Here is a 16,237-nt window from a genome sequence, read left to right on the forward strand (position 1 = left end):
CCTGCGCCTGCCGGGAAGGGGATCGGCGAGGCCCCGGATGGAGCCAAGATGGTGGCGCTGGCGGTGCCTGGGCTGTCGGCTTTGAAGCGGCTTTGTAGCGTCGCGCTCTTCGTCTCGCAGCTCTACGTGTTCTCGGGCCGCGGTGAGTGCGGTCGGCACCCGTCCTCCTCGGGGCTCGTCTGCCACCCGCCGCCTAAGGGCGAGGGAGGGGCCGCGGCACTGCGCGTCCTGGGAAGGCGGCTCCCCGCTACCCCCCTTGCAGACTCCCCCGAGCTTTGCCCTCCCCGGTGGTAGGCCGGTAGGAGAAGCCATGGCGTCCGAGCCGGCGTCCCGTGCCATCATCCCACTGCCCTGCTGTCCTCATGCAGCCGCCCCTCCTGTCTGAGCTCAGGCTGACGGTGCCTGTAGACTTAGCCCAGGGCCCTGCCTGCTCTGTGCCAACATGACCCTGGTCTGCGTTTCTTTTTCTCCGTGCTGCTGCGCCGTGTGCTGGTGGTCTGGCTGCCTCTGTTGGGGAGGTGGCTGCTTTGTGGTGGTGTAGTTTAATTAGCTGCGTGAACAACAACATGTCAAAGTGATATAAGGAAATAATTTTGTACAGGGTATAATTCATCTGTGGAACTCATTGCCACAGGAATCTTGGTGTGGCCAAGAGTTAAGGACTCAAGAAAGAATTAGGCTTTTATGGGATTAATGAGAATCTTCAACAAACGTTAGGTAGATTAAAATGACTTTTAAATGGAATCTGTCTAAACAGCACTTTGTCTTGAAAAGTGTTATAGTCTAAAAAATGTTATGTTGTTTATAAGGTATTTTGGGTTTCTCAGCAGCATGTGGTTATATACATGTGGTAAACATGTTTATTTTCCCATCCTGGTGTGCACCACATACAAATTATACCCATAATACATGATCACACAGGGTGTTTTGTTTTGTTATGAAGGTGAGTAGTCCCACCAAGTCAATGGAACTACTTACATGAGCGGAGTTGAATATTACTAAGTGTTTTGTAGAATTGGGGTCATAGTCTCCAGCCAGTTCTGTGGTGCAGTTTTCTTACTAAAATGGCCAGTGAGTTACTTGATGTTTAATTATTTTTGTTCTGTAATAGACAGTATACTGTAACATTTGCATTCCAAACAGTGTAGCTTCCTATTAGGTCCCAAAAACTTAATTTGTTTCTCATCAGTTTCACTCTTAAAATTAATTTTTATTGTCTTACGTGGAGTAAAATGCAAAACCCTAATGAACAAAGTAGGGGAATCTGTGGAGCTTTTTAAATATTAATTTTATCCCAAAGATGACCCTTCTTAATGTCAAGAAAGCAGCTTGATGTTTTATGTTAGAGTGCTAGGATTAAACAGTGTTTGAAGACCAGTTAAATTCTACGATTATTATATTCTCTTAACAGTAACTGAAATGCATTGAATCTGTTAATTTTTCTTATAGCAGGATCCTTGATGACAACAGAGCACTCGAAACAGCAGTTTGTGTCTACAAAAGGTGTAACATCTCCAAGTACAAGTACTCCATATACTAGAGCAACAGGTACAAGGGTTTGTTCTTCTATTATAGCTCCTAAGAAAACAATAGACTTATAGATTCCAAGGCCCGAAGGGACCCCTGTGATAATATAGTCTGACCTCCTGTATCACACAGACCATAGAATTTCCCAAAATAATGTATGCTGCACATCTTTTAGAAAAACATAGTCTTGAATTTTGATTCAAAATTGTTAGTGTTAGAGAATCCACCACAACCCTTGGTAAACTGTTCCAATGATATCCTTATAAGCTTTTTTCCTAATAGTCCTGAGTTTAAGAGTAAAATCGTTGAATGAGGTATTAGAAAACTAACTGTACAGAGTGTTTCATCATTAAAAGGTACACTGCACCCTGTGGGTATGTCTACGTTGCAGTTAGATATGCACACTGGCCAGCACCAGGTGACTTGGGCTTGTGTGGCTCGGGTTAAGGGGCTGTTTAATTGTGGTGTAGAAGCTGGGGCTCAGGGTCCAGCCCAAACTCTGGGACCCTCCACCTCATGGGGTCCTAGAACCCTGAGCCCCGTGTCTACATCATAGTTAAACAGCCCCTCAGCATGAGGCCACCCCCCCCCCCCCCCCATGAGCCTGAGTCAGGCAGCACAGGCCAGCCCTGGGTTTTTAATTGCAGTGTAGACATACCCTGAGGCACCATGAATTATTTTCCAAAAGATCATAACTACTAGTTAGGGTTGTGTAAATAAAGAACCCATCCATGCAAACCCCACATGATCATTTAAGGGGACCTACATTCACAGACTTGACACCTGCATGTCACATTAGCCCAGGGGTGGCCAATCTGAGCCTGAGAAGGAGCCAGAATTTACCAATGTACGTTGCCAGAGAGCCACAGTAATATGTCAGAAGCTCCCCATCCGCTCCCAGCACCTCCTGCCCACCAGCAGCCCCACCAATCAGCGCCTCCCCCTCCCTCCCCACACCTCCTGATCAGCTGTTTTGTGGCATGCAGGAGGTGGGAGGAGAGGAACCAGGGCACAGCAGGCTCAGGGGAGGGGGCGGGAAGTGTGGAGTGGGGGCAGGGTCTGTGGCAGAGCCAGGGGGTGAGCAGCGCTCTTCTTCCCTTCCCCCCCACCCCCGGGGCACACTGGAAAGTTGGCACCTGTAGCTCCAACCCTGGAATCGGTGCCTATACAAGGAGCTGCATATTAACTTCTGAAGAGCTGCATGTGGCTCTGGAGCCACAGATTCGCCACCCCTGTGATAAACCATTCAGTGACACTCCATGCTTCCACACAGGTTGGATATAAAACAATGATTTTTTTTTTTTAAACCAAAAACCTAAAATGTTGCATTTTTATTTGACTCTCACTTTTTGTTTACATTTTTTTTCTTTTTTAAAAGTAAACCTATTTAAAATTACATTTCAAATTGACAATCTACTGTAATCTATTAACTAGTTTAATTAACTAAAAGATTCAAGAAGAACATATTTGCTGCTGAAGTTCTGAAGAAAAGTTGTAAAGTCCACTGGTCTGGTGGAAGTCACTTTTGAAGTGCTAAGCCAGATTTGACAGCACTAGCCTCTTGTGCAGGCACAGAGAATATTTTCTTCATTTGAGTTCATACAACGAGTTCAGTTCAATGACTTGCTTATTCAAAGTTGAGAAACTGATTGGGAAATGAAAAAGCAGGAAATCTTGTTTTCCTTAGAAACTAGGAATAAAAGCAAGGTGTTAGAGGATGAGCTCTACTAGTTCTAAAATATTGATGGAAATGGTGACTAAGGACAATCAGTACAATTCACTATTTACAGATAATACTTCCTTTGTGTAATAAATCAGCTTTAAATGCAAAATATTTTTTGATAAGTTTTTTCTTATATGTACACCAAATTAAAAGTAGTCTTATTTAATAGAAAACAATTTTAAAATAATGCTTTTTGTGCATTTTTAATTTAATTCCAATTTCTATCCAAATACAGATTGACACAAGGCATGAGTAAAAATTAATCTAGTAAATAAAAGAAGTCATTCATAATGTTTACAAGTAAAAAAGTAAATTAAATAAATCTGAAAACATGAAGCTATATAATTTCTTAAATGTGTATTGACGTAGTGTATCCCCCTGGTTAGCAAAGAGAAGTTTGAAATATAGCGTAAAGGCTATATTAAGATGCAAATCAACACGTTTTAATGATTACCTACCAATGAGAATCAACCTTCATTTAGGACAACAGTTAAGGGACACATGCAAAACAAGATTAACATTGATTTAAATCTTGATTAAAATCAGGTATTTTAATTGCTATACTGAGCTTCCATAAGAATCTGCTTCCACCTCACACCCTATTCAAATATAGGTAATTCATTGTTATGCAAAACTTCAACTCCAGTCTCCACAGTATTTACATACTTACTGTTCGCAAATGTGCACTGGGTAAGTGTTTGATAACTTAGGTGTTTTGTGGAGAAAGTATGAGGTTAGAGTTAAGTTTTCTGGATGTGAGTTGGAAATGGGTTCCTTGGGGATGGGCGGAATAGGTCAGTGAGTGGCTAATGTGATGTGTGGATTTTGGCATTTGTGAAATAAATAAATAAAAGATACATCACTCCTTGAATGCTGCATACAGTTCTGGTTGCCCCATCTCAAAAAAGGTATTTTACAATTGGAAGAGGTGCAGAGAAGGGCAACAAAAATGATTAAGGGTATGGAACAGCTTCCGTATAAGAAGAGATTTTTAAAAGACTGTCTCTTCTGAGTTGAACAAAGAGATGACTGAGTGGGAGATGACAAAGGTCTATAAAATCACTAATGGTGTGGAGAAAGTGAATAGGGAAATGTTGTTTACCCCTTCACATAACACAAGAACCAGGGATCGCCCAATGAAATTAATAGACAGCATGTTTAAAACAAATATAAGAAAGTATTTCACACAATGTCCAGTCAACCTGTGGCATTCATTGCCATGGGATGTTGTGGAGGCTAAAAGTATAGCTGGATTCAAAAAACAATTAGATAAGTTCATGGAGGGTAGGTCCATGAATGGCTGTTTCCCATGCTCTGTTTATCTAAACCTCTGACTGCCAGAACCTGGCCCTGGATGACAGGATGGATCACTCAATAATTGCCCTGTTCTGTTCATTCCCTCTGAAGCATTTGGCACTGGCTGCTGTTGGAAGACAGGAAACTGGGTTAGATGGACCGTTGGTCTGACTCAGGATGGCCATTCTTATATTTACACATTCTTAAGATCCCCTTAACACAAATAACTTTTGTTAGCAGCTAAAGACCCCAACTGAAATCAGCCCCATTGCACAAACTTAGTAAGACAGTTCTGCCTCAGAAGGCTTACAAGAACAAGATAAAGGGTGGGACAAGAACAGATAAAGGGTGGGAGACAAGACACATGCAGACATGGTTAGAGTGACTTGGCCAGGGTCACACAGCAGGTCCATAACAGAGCCAGGTATAGAACCAAGGTCTCTAACTGATAATTTTCTGCTTTTATGGGGTTGCATGGGTAGTGCCCTTGCGGAGGCCTGGATGAAGAATAAATTTGGTGGAGGGGAGAGCATAGTGGCAGGTCTCAGCCAGTGAACTATAAATTAAGTGTAAAATGGGCTACTGTTAATAACTGGCATTTGTGAGACTAGTATAAGAAGCAGAAGTTGTGCTAAGAAGTGATTTCATTTTGACACTTGTAGCTTGAGTGTTCATGGAAGAGAGTAAAAGTGTCTAATCTGACTAGTAATTTAACAGTAATAAAAACAGTTATTCAGAGTTCAGTTCCTTTACTGATATGATGTCAGATAACCAGGCTTAATCAGTTTATTAATCAAACGTAGATAAGCACAATACAGAAAGTTTAATACACTACCAGTATCGGGAACAGTCTTGGTGTTTACATCTTTAGTCTGTTCCAAAATATTAGATCAATTCTGCTTCTGTTTATATTCCTCTTGTTTACAACAGATCGAAGATTCCACAAATTTTAGTGTATTACCAAAGACCGTACACCCTTCCTCTATTTAGTACTGTATATATATATTTTATAGAGGACAAAGACCACTTACCAACCATACCTAGCAGACTGTTCATATTTGGTGAGACTCAACAGAATATCCATCTTATTCTGACAGATGATACACATGCGAAGGAAAGAGAGGTTACAGCAGTTTAAGGCCAAGTACATTTCCAGAAGAAATCTATTATCAATACAAAGCATTCTGAGAGTACATTTTATAATTATACAACTTAGCATGACTATAAAGCATTCTGAAAATATGATATTGGCTAATAGAACTCTGTAAATATGTTTGAGATCTTATTAATGTTTAAACACTTTGAGGTCTTTGGATAGATATATTGGTTCATGATTTTCATCATGGCAAAAAGTTAAGGTAAAAGTACAGAACCTTGTGTCACTCCACTAAGGCTAGTGGTTGTTAATGTATTAATCTCAAAAAGGGCAGAGATGTCAGAACTTTACAGACAGCACAAAATTATTTAGGTTAGTCAAGATCAGAGAAGACCATGAAGAATGTTAAATGAAGTTAAGTGAATGAAGAACACATTGGATGATGAAATTGTTTTGTGAACACTGGAGGAAAAATTTTAAACTACCCAGATGCCTTCTAGTCACTAGTTCTAAATTAACTCTGTTAACTGGAGATGGGGAAGAGAGACCTGGATGTCATTTTTTGGATAGCTCACTGCTCATCAGCAGTCATAAAAGCAAACAGTGTTAGAATGCCCAAGGAGCAGGATGGGTGGTAATAGGGAAAATACTATCCCATTATATAAATCAGTAACGTAACCTGTAATACTGTATTCCATTCTGGTCACCCCATCTCAAAAAGGATAAGTAAAAACTACAGGGACATGTATTTTCTATTTCTCATGATATAAGCCCTTTGCTATTTAATATTTTTATTAATGTGAAATAAAACACAAAATCACTACTGATAAAGTTTTCAAATGACACAGATTGGGTAAGTGGTAAATAATGAAGAGGACAGGTCACTGATATAGAACAATCTGGATCACTTGGTAAGCTGGGCGCAAGCAAACAGTACATGTTTTAATATGGTCAAATGTAAAATTGTTCATCTAGGAACCAAGAATGTAGGCCATACTTCTGTGATGGAGGACTTTATCCGGGGAAGCAGTGACTCTGAAAAGGACTTTGGGGTCCTGGTGGATAATCACCTGAGCATAAGCTCCCAGGGCAATGCTGTGGCCAAAATTGTTTTTATGATCTTTGGATGCATAAACAGGAATCTCAAGTAGGAGTAGGGTTATTGCTATCTCTGTATTGAGATTAATATGACCGCTACTGGGGGAGAGTGTCCTGTTCTGGTGTCCACAATTCAAAAAGGTTGTTGATAAATTGGAGAGAATTCAGAGAAGAGCCACGAGAATGATTGAAGAAGTGGAAAACATGCCTTACAGCTCAAAGAGTTCAATCTATTTAGCTTAACAAAGAAGGTTAAGGGGTGACTTGATTACAGTCTGTAAGTACTTATGTGGGGGACAAATATTTGCTAATGGGCTCTTCAGTCTAGCAGGCAAAGGTATAACAAGATCTAATGGCTAGAAGTTGAAACTAGACATTCAGACTTTAAATAAGGTGTATATTTTTTAACAATGAGGGCAATTAATCATTGAAACGACTTACCAAGGGTTGTGGTGGCTTCTCTGTCACTGGCAATTTTTAAATCAAGATTGCATGTTTTTCTAAGAGAGATGCTGTAGTTGAAACAGGAATTAATTCAAGAACGTTCTATGGGCTATGTTATGCAAGATGTCAGACTAGAGCAGGGGTGGGCAAACTTTTTGGCCTGAGGGCCACATCGGGATTCCAAAACTGTGTGGAGGGCTGGGTAGGGAAGGCTGTGCCTCCCCAAATAGCCTGCCCCCCCCACACACACACACTTCCCACCCCCTGACTGCCCCCCTCAGAACCCCTGACCCATCCAACCCCCCCCCCCCCGCTCCTTGTCCCTGACCCCCCCCCCCGGACTCCACCCCCTAGCCAACCCCCTCCCTCCCCGCTCCCTGTCCCCCGACTGCCCTGACCCTTATCCACGCCCCCACCCGCTGACAGGCCCCCCCCAGACTCCCACGCCTATCCAACCGCCCCCTGCTCTGTGTCCCCTGACTGGCCCCTGGGACCTCCTGCCCCTTATCCAATCTCTCTGCCCCCTTACCATGCCACTCAGAGCACCAGGACTAACAGCTGTGCTGCCTGGCCGGAGCCAGCCACACTGCCTGGCAGGAGCTCGCCGCCCTGAGCACTGGGGGCATAGCGAGCTGAGGCTGCGGGGGCGGAGGGACAGCATGAGAGGGGCCGGGGGGCTAGCCTCCCTGACTGGGAGCTCAAGGGCTGGGCAGGACGGTCTCATGGGCCGTAGTTTGCCCATCTCTGGACTAGAGGATCACAGTGATCCCTTCTGGTCTTAGACACTAGTCATCTAAAACAAAAGGACATTCAATTAAATTGAATGGTGGCAAATTCATAAGTTACAGAAAGTGGAGTATTTTAATGTAGTGCATAATTAGATGGGATTTTATTGTACGAGATATTACCGAGGTTTAAAGCATAGCCTGATTTTAAAAAAAAGAAAGAAAAGGATTCCATGTTTATATGGATAACAAGCATCCAAAGTTAGAACTGTAAAATATTTAAATGGCTTTGGAAAGAATATAAAGCTTCAGGTTATAAACTGACCTTTGATTTTAGTATCTTTGATAGGAAGAAATTTTCCCTGGGACAGATTATCCCATATTTTTTACTGGAGGGCAGGGGTCAGATTTGGCTCTGTGGTGTGAGCTGGGAGGTATGGGGAAGGAGAGTGTTAGGATGTATCAGTGCTTTGCCCACTGCTGAAAACACCCACCAATTAATTATGGTGCTCCCCACAAAACTGACCACTTCATTCTGCCCTCTCCCCACTTGATTTAGATTCTAATACTCATACTTCACATACGACTGATGCAGAAAGACCGGCATCAGGATTTTGATCCATTTCCCAGGTTTGGAGGTGACAAACATGAGGGGGAGGAATCTTCACTCCCTGCAGGAGGTCACAGGAGCTGTTGCTCTCCAATCTGTGTTTGTGTGCTCCAGCCCTGTGCTTTCAGGAGGGAATAGTGGCTGATTGATGGCATGGTGGGACAAGGTAGTAATGGACTCTCAAATGCTGGTATATGGCCAATGCTGGCTGCTGCTGAGCTCTGCTGCAGGGTTCTTCCTTTTGAAGCAGCTGATACTGGTTGCTGTTAGAGGTGGGATGCCTTAAAACATGAGCTACTGGTTTATGTTAGCTGTAAGTGGAGAGTACAGTAACTCCCCACTTAATGTCCTCTCGCTTAATGTTGTTTTGACGTTGCGACCCTGCTCCATTTCAGAACATGCTCGTTTAATGTTGTGCAATGCTCCGCTATAACATCGTTTGTCTGCTTACTTTGTCCATGGCTGGCAGCCACCCACCCATCAACTTCCCTATGCCACTCCCACCCGCTGGCGGTCCCTGCAGATCAGCGCCTTCCCCCTGCTCTTCCTGCCTGCGGCAATCAGCTGTCTTGCAGCATTCAGGAGGCTGGGGGGAGGAGTGAGGATGCAGTGTGCAGCCTTCCCCCTCCCTCCCCTGTCTCCTGCCCGTGGCAATTAGCTGGTTTGTGGCATTCAGGAGGGAGGCTGCGCGCCGCATTGTCGCTCCTCCCCCAAACCTTCTGAATGCCGCAAGACAGCTGATTGCCATGGGCAGGAAGCGGGGCGAGCAGGGGGAAGGCGCTGATCCACGGGGTCCGCCTGCAGGCTGGGGGCGAAGGGGGTATAAGGGAGCTGATAGGGGGGCTGCCAGCCTGTTTAATACCTGTATTAAACTGCTTATTTAAAATGTATATAATGCCTTTTGTCTGGCAAAAATTTTTTCCCCAGGAACCTAACCCCACCTATTTACATTAATTCTTATGGGGAAATTGGATTCGCTTAACATCGTTTCGCTTAAAGTTGCATTTTTCAGGAACATAACTACAACGTTAAATGAGGAGTTACTATACTTTATTATGAAATTATTTAAAGTAACATACAGTAAAAGTGTGTGCCTATACGGTACTGTAGGTAATGCTCAAGCTCTTATTCTTAACAAATCCTTTCACCCTTCAGAGACTACAGAGATTCCATCTTATGTGAGTAAGTGTCCCAGCAATGGGCTGTGCAGCAAATTGCCTCCAGACTGCATGACTTGTAAAACAAACTTCTCCTGCGTATATGGGAAGCCAGCCACTTTTGATTGCAAGATTAAGCCACAGATTCATTGTGTTGTAAGTAATTAACCAATTTCTTTGTATATGGAATTTGTCACTTGTTAAAGGTACAGTGTAGTTTAAATTATGTCCTAAAACTTATAAAGATGTTACAAAACAAATTTCTAGGCATAAATACAGTTACCTAGTGAGTATAATTATTTCTTTAACACTTCTGTAGTATCCAGTACCCAACTATTTAAGTGCTGAATATAATATATAGGTAGCAAATAAAACAGCTTGTCCATCTTGTTCTGTCTTCTCACAGATTTCACTGCTGTGCAAAGTATTTTTTTTATATCCTGTGAAACATTCTTGATATACTGTTTAAGATTATTTACATTGATAATACTGTCCTTTATAGGATCAGAGAAACAATGAAGTGGAGAATTTTACAATCAACATGACTTGCCAGTTTTGCTGGCAGCTTGAACCTGCTGATTATGTATGTACCAATTCTACAAGTTGCATGACAGTCTCTTGTCCGAGACAACGATATAACGCCACTTGTACAGTACATGATCATATTCATTGTCTAGGTAAGTTGGTCTACAAATGAATGGTTTAGAGGATTCTTTGTGAAGAATTCTTGAACATACTTTCATTCAGTGTAGTGGATAAACGTGCATAAACTTATTTCAATGTGTAGTTTGTTTTTTGTTGAGATACTGTGCATTGTTTAGTTTCACTTTATAGTCTGACACTTAATATTTTAAAATTATGATATGGTGCTTTAAAACCGTTGTCTCAAGAGTAATCTTACATTAGGGTTATTGGGAGTGTTTTCTCTCCTGTGTTCACTTTCTTCAATGGAATTATTTGATGCAGCATCAACAGAATTTGCATTGAGGTGTGATTTATCGCATAAATTAAAAACATCCTGTCAATTAACATTTGAAATCACAAGAAGTTTAATATAGGCTCTAAATCAAGAGACTTGGCTCTTGAGTTTCCTTAATTTGGTGGTGGTTTGGTGGAAACCCATCTAGAAAGTATAGGGAATGGAGATAGTGTTCAGGCTTTCATATTGTGGTCTCATCAGAAAAGACGGTTGAGTTACTGATGCTATTTAAATGCAGAACAGACATTTGTTGTGAGGAGTAATTTGGCATATGTGCGCCTCAAATTTCAGTTCCTGAGTCAATCTTTAGCCTTTGTTCATGGCATCAGAATTTGAATGTATTTCATTTCTCTTCTCAGGTAACCGTGTCTTTCCTAAGATGCTTTACTGCAACTGGACTGGAGGCTATAAATGGTCTACAGCCTTGGCACTAAGGTAGACTGAAAGTATTGCAGAACTTCAAGTTCAAATTATATATGAATGCCTTTCCTTAAATGGATTTCTCTTTTCAATGGTGTATTTCCTAACCTTAAACTAAACTGAGTACAAAATATTTAATATTTTCTGAGACTTTTGACCAAAAGTATGCTTATGATTTAATATAAAATGGCCAATGTTAACTGTTTTCCATACTACTGGGGTCAGATTTAGGTATGTGTGTATTGGGTGGAGGGAAGTGGTATTCCTCCAAGTTTTGGCCATAGAATAAGCTCCAATTAAGGGAATAACCAAAATGAGAGACTGTTTGTTTGTAATTTTGAACATCTGTACAATCTGTTGTGACTATGCATGTCGTACTGAATTTGGCTATCTCTTTGGGGCTTGATACCCTGGCTAGACTTTATTAGATTCCTTGACTGGAGGAAAGAAAACTGGTGGTGTTTCCCAAACAGCATCCACTCATGGTGCCAAAATGAACCCTTGCTCATTGTAGAGCAGGGGTAGTCAATAATTTTTAGTCAAGACCCAGATTTCTTGGTCAAGCTATAGTCAAGGTCCAGACTCCAGAGAAACATTTTTCACGTCACAATAACAATAATGATGACGATAATAAGTAAGAGAGATTTTGCAGTCCATTCAAAAGCTTCTGGCGATCTGGATTTGGCCCATAGTTCACTTAAACTCTAAAAACAGGGGTAGCCAATATCTATGAATACCGCACTTCCTTTTCTCACACACTTTAATGAGCAACAAAACAGCTGCTAATGTTGAGATGTAAATTATCATTGGGCAGCTGAGATGAATGGGGCAGTTCACTCTTTTAGAGTTGTTCCAGACTTGGGTAGATGTCATTATGCTGGTTGTAGCTGGCTCATGACCGGTATCAGCTTTTAAAAAAAAAAAAAGAACTGAGATCTTGGAACACAAGATGACAGCTTGGGAGAGGTGCCAGTATTCTATACTGTTAAACCAGGCTGTAACTTTTGATTCTTCACACAATAAGCACCAAAGCGTCATACTCACTGTGGTGGTTTGGATGTTGCCACAGGACCTCAATATGTTTGTACAACTTGACTATGAAACAAGAATTATTTCCTTTATATTTTTTTTTTTTAAATTCATTCAAAATTCCCCTAAAAGGTAAATTATATAAGGGCTGATATGAGAGCCTGTACTACATAATTTATCATAAGTTATGTGAACAAAAATGGTAATAGACGTTTTGTTAGAAAACTGGTCTGACATGCTCTCTTTTGGAGCTAGAACCGTTTCCTTCTCTGTCTGCAGCTGGAGAAACTAAGCTTTACCCAAACACCACAAGAGCAGAGTCTCCTCCCTCTAGCACCTTTCAGCCCCTGCCAGTTCAGGAAACTTGGAGCCCAAAGTCAGAGCAGCTCACTAGCCAACTTTCTTTTTATGGAGAGAAGCTTAAAATAACAAATCATTTCATACACCTCTACCCTGATATAATGCGGGTTCGCATACAACGCAGTAAAAGTCCAACACGCTGCTCTGAGCAGCGTGTTAAGGGTGCTGGGCCGGGGCAGAGAGCTTGGATAAGGGGCAGAGGGTCTCGGGGGTGGTCAGGGGCTCCCCGCAAGGTCTGGGAGGCAGGAGCTCTGGGGTGGGGGGGGCACTTTTGGGGGCCCAACAGTCTCAGAGTGGGCCAGGGCGAGGGAAGCATGGGGTAGGGGGCTTCAGGGAAGGGATCCCCCCTGCACTCACCGGCAGTGGTGGAAGCGGAGCAGCCCAGCCTCCGCCTGCTCCACTCCGCCAGCTCCCAGCCGCAGCGCTCCGCTTCCCACTGCCGGTGAGAGCAGGACCTTTCCCCAACACCCCCCTGTGACACGGCTGGGGCCAGGGCAAGAAAGCAGAGCAGGCTGGGGCTGCGTCGCTGCGCTTCCCGCTGCTGGTGAGCGCGGAGGGCGTCCTTTCCCCAACCTCCCTGCACTCACCGGTGGCGAGAAGCGGAGCGACGTGGCTGGGAGCTGGCAGAGTGGAGCAGGCTGGGGCCGCGTTGCTCTGCTTCCTGCTGCTGCCAGTGAGTGCCTGTCAGAGGGCGGGGTGTGTGGATAGGGACAGGGAGCAGGGGAGTTGAGTAGGGGGTGGGATCCTGGGGGTGATTAGGGACGGGGGTCTCTGGAGGGGGCAGTCAGGGAACAAGGAACGGGGGGGGGGGGGGGGCAAAGCAAGTTCAATATAACGCGGTCTCGCCTATAATGTGGTGAGATTTTTTTTTTGTCTCCTGAGGACCGCGTTATATCGGGGTAGAGGTGTATCTTGTATCTGTAGAGTTTCACAAAAGACTTGGAGAAATATTTTTATTTAAGAACTAGTGCTTTTTAATACATATTTCTATCAAAACATTTTTACCACTATTACTTTTAGAGTCCTCCAGCCACTTTGCATAAGATATTCATAGTTTCCTGAGCCTATATATGATATGATATAAAATTACTATCAGTGTGCTGTAAATATTTAAAGGTGAGTTGACATCCAAATTCGGGATTCTCCACAACTATGTTAATGAATTATGTTGTATTCCTAGCATCACCCTTGGTGGATTTGGAGCAGATCGTTTCTACTTGGGCCAGTGGAGGGAAGGTCTGGGCAAACTCTTCAGCTTTGGTGGACTGGGAATATGGACGCTAATAGATGTGCTACTAATAGGAGTTGGATACGTGGGGCCTGCAGATGGATCTCTCTACATTTAAGTATACACAAAACATGATCCAGAGAAGGATCAAATTTGCGAAGGAGCCTAAAAAAACATATAGAAATTGGTCCTTAAAGGTAGAACTAGGAACACGTTCTCTATGTGCACATATTTTAATGTACAGTATCTGTACTTAACCTGCCTTGAACTAAGGTAAAATAAATGAGTGGATCACTAAACAGTGTTTATTTGTAATTAATTTCCTTTGGCTTGCAAGTACTGTATTTTTTTCTATGAAAAATGTTTAAGTTGCACAGCTAAACAAGTTGACTACTGTTCCTGAAGAAAATATAAACTAATTAAAATATTAAATTAAGAATTGCTTACCTCTTATTTGTATGTTGTCTGAATTTAGCTATCTAACAAGCTTCCCTAAATATGCTAGCAAGAATTTTTTTCATGTTTATGGCAAGATAAAGTGCTTTTGTAAACCTAAACTACTTGGGCAATATGTAGATTGCCATCTATTGTAATCTTAATTACATGTAGTTTCTCTTCTGTTTTTCACTTTGGGATATCACAAACTTAATTTTTCTGCTGTAATTGTAAATTTGTGGCTTTTTAGAATTAGTATGCAATAACACTAAAAATGTAATATCTTAAATAACTTGAGAAGTACACTGCAGGACGCTTTCCAGCGTGCTGGTGTTTCTGCTTCGCCTTGACCTGAGAGAGAATTGTATATGGCATAATTTTCGTGCTCTCAAACTTACAGGGTGTTAATATAAATCTAAAAAGGAGATCTGGTAATTAACTTGTTTATCAGCTGAAGATTTGGTAACAAAGTATTTTTTTATTGAAAAGTTGTCTGATATTTACTTGTTTCCATAATGTCACTGAAGGTTAGTACATTCTAGAAGGCTGTAACTTTTTTTTTCTGATTTTTTTTTTATTAGGCAATTCATATTTTCAACTTTTTTGGGTTTTTAAGTCCTACCTCTCACCTTCGTGTCCTCTTTCCTAGGTCCTCTATAGCAATCCAGTCTTAAATTGTGTGGCAGGACTCCTTGGCTTCTGCAGCACTAAACTGCACTACACTGAAAACTGTCAGTTGGATAAACTTAAATTGAATTAAATATGATGAAAATTAATGGAAGTAGTGTTGTGTTTTTATTTTCTATTCAGTTTTTTCTTGCTGCCACTCTTTCAATCTATACATGCATCTGGAAGGGGGAGAGGAGGAAAATAGTAATGCTCTTGGCAGCTCTGCCTGCAAAATAAACTTCACCCATGTAAGCTGTTCTTTTACAGTTGATTGTGTAGATACTATGAGCTCCACTAAGTTTGGCTTCCCCTTGCTAGGACTTGAATATGCGCCGAGGCTCCGTTGGGCTTCTTTGGCATGGTTCCTTTTAATTAAGGGGAAAGAAGTGGTGATATCTTTCAAATACCACCATTTTTTTTAGCACTGTGAGATGTCACTCACAGTAAACTGCAGATCTGTGTTCCTCTCGGTTCTTACAGGAGCAATGCAATTAGTTTAAATGGCAACTTTAACACAATTAATATTTTCCTGGGGTGAATGGGCAGGTCACACCTGTCAGAGCCATTGTTCCAGAGTTTCTGTAGAGTTACTGATATTGCTGAGTTGGGTACATACGGTTTACATTTTTGAGGCTTTATGTGACTACACAGTCACTAACTTTTTATAAAAAGAAAAGGAGTACTTGTGGCACCTTAGAGACTAACAAATTCATTTGAGCATAAGCTTTCGTGAGCTACAGCTCACTTCATCGGATGCATGTAGCTCACGAAAGCTTATGCTCAAATAAATTTGTTAGTCTCTCAGGTGCCACCGAGTACTCCTTTTCGCGAATACAGACTAACACGGCTGCTACTCTGAAAACTAACTTTTATGGAAGCTGAAATTGTGGCGAATAAGATACAACAGCACTTCTTTGAAAGTGGTATCTTAATAGTCCAAACCAGCTGAAATGAAGCTAAGCCTCTAAGCAAAGCATTACCTGTTGGCTCAGTGCTTTAGTGTTGAGATCTTCTATCCTTACCCAGCTCTTCCCTTGGCTGGTGACTGGTTAAATGTGGCTGCTTTCTGTTTCATGTCCTGCTACTTACCACGTTGTACCTTTCAAGCACCGTCATTTATCCTCAAGAAAATAACCCCAGAATGTATTTGCTTCTCCTTCTTATCCTGAGGTTGTAGCTCTAGGGTGTCTCCTAGTCCTCTTGGAGCAGAAGGGTGTGTTGTGGCACAGAGCTGCCAGGGATGTAAGCAGTCATGCCCACCAGCTCAGGGGAGGAGCTCAGTTCGTTTCAGGGCCTGGTATATTGGCTATAAAGCAAATCGACATCGTGGCAAAGGCCCTGTCAACCCCAGCATAGATGCGGGAGCCTCAGGGAGAAGCCTGCTGCTGCCGCCCTCTGGGGGAGGAGGGGCCTGGACACGTGTGGAAAGCCGCGGGGGGGC

At 42.3% G+C, this 16,237-nt stretch overlaps 1 protein-coding gene across 3 annotated transcripts; it reads left to right on the forward strand.

Moving 5' to 3' along the window:
• Nucleotides 1-8: 8 nt before the first annotated feature.
• On the forward strand, nt 9-14,903 carry TM2D3 (TM2 domain containing 3). Of its 3 annotated transcripts, none has more exons than XM_007056395.4 (6): nt 9-142; nt 1,450-1,548; nt 9,675-9,832; nt 10,179-10,353; nt 11,015-11,090; nt 13,645-14,903. In XM_007056395.4, exons 1-6 carry the CDS (start codon nt 49-51, stop codon nt 13,808-13,810), a joined length of 768 nt encoding a protein of 255 aa, XP_007056457.1. In that variant the 5' UTR covers nt 9-48; the 3' UTR covers nt 13,811-14,903. The 3 variants fall into 3 exon arrangements, with proteins under 3 accessions (XP_007056457.1, XP_037766473.1, XP_027674609.1); XM_037910545.2 differs by having other exon boundaries at nt 14,777-14,903; XM_027818808.3 differs by having other exon boundaries at nt 11-142; nt 1,453-1,548.
• The last annotated feature ends 1,334 nt before the right edge of the window (nt 14,904-16,237 follow it).

The sequence above is a fragment of the Chelonia mydas genome, chromosome 10 (assembly GCF_015237465.2).
Source record: "Chelonia mydas isolate rCheMyd1 chromosome 10, rCheMyd1.pri.v2, whole genome shotgun sequence".
NCBI lineage: Eukaryota > Metazoa > Chordata > Testudines > Cheloniidae > Chelonia > Chelonia mydas.

What these genes read in the sequence shown, in the direction of transcription:
- TM2D3 (XM_007056395.4), top strand. Translation starts at nt 49, where the DNA reads ATGGTGGCGCTGGCGGTGCCTGGGCTGTCGGCTTTGAAGCGGCTTTGT. An exon ending in TGATCATATTCATTGTCTAG is followed by an intron (nt 10,354 to 11,014) that starts GTAAGTTGGTCT and finishes TTCTCTTCTCAG; the next exon opens with GTAACCGTGTCTTTCCTAAG. An exon ending in TCTACAGCCTTGGCACTAAG is followed by an intron (nt 11,091 to 13,644) that starts GTAGACTGAAAG and finishes TTGTATTCCTAG; the next exon opens with CATCACCCTTGGTGGATTTG.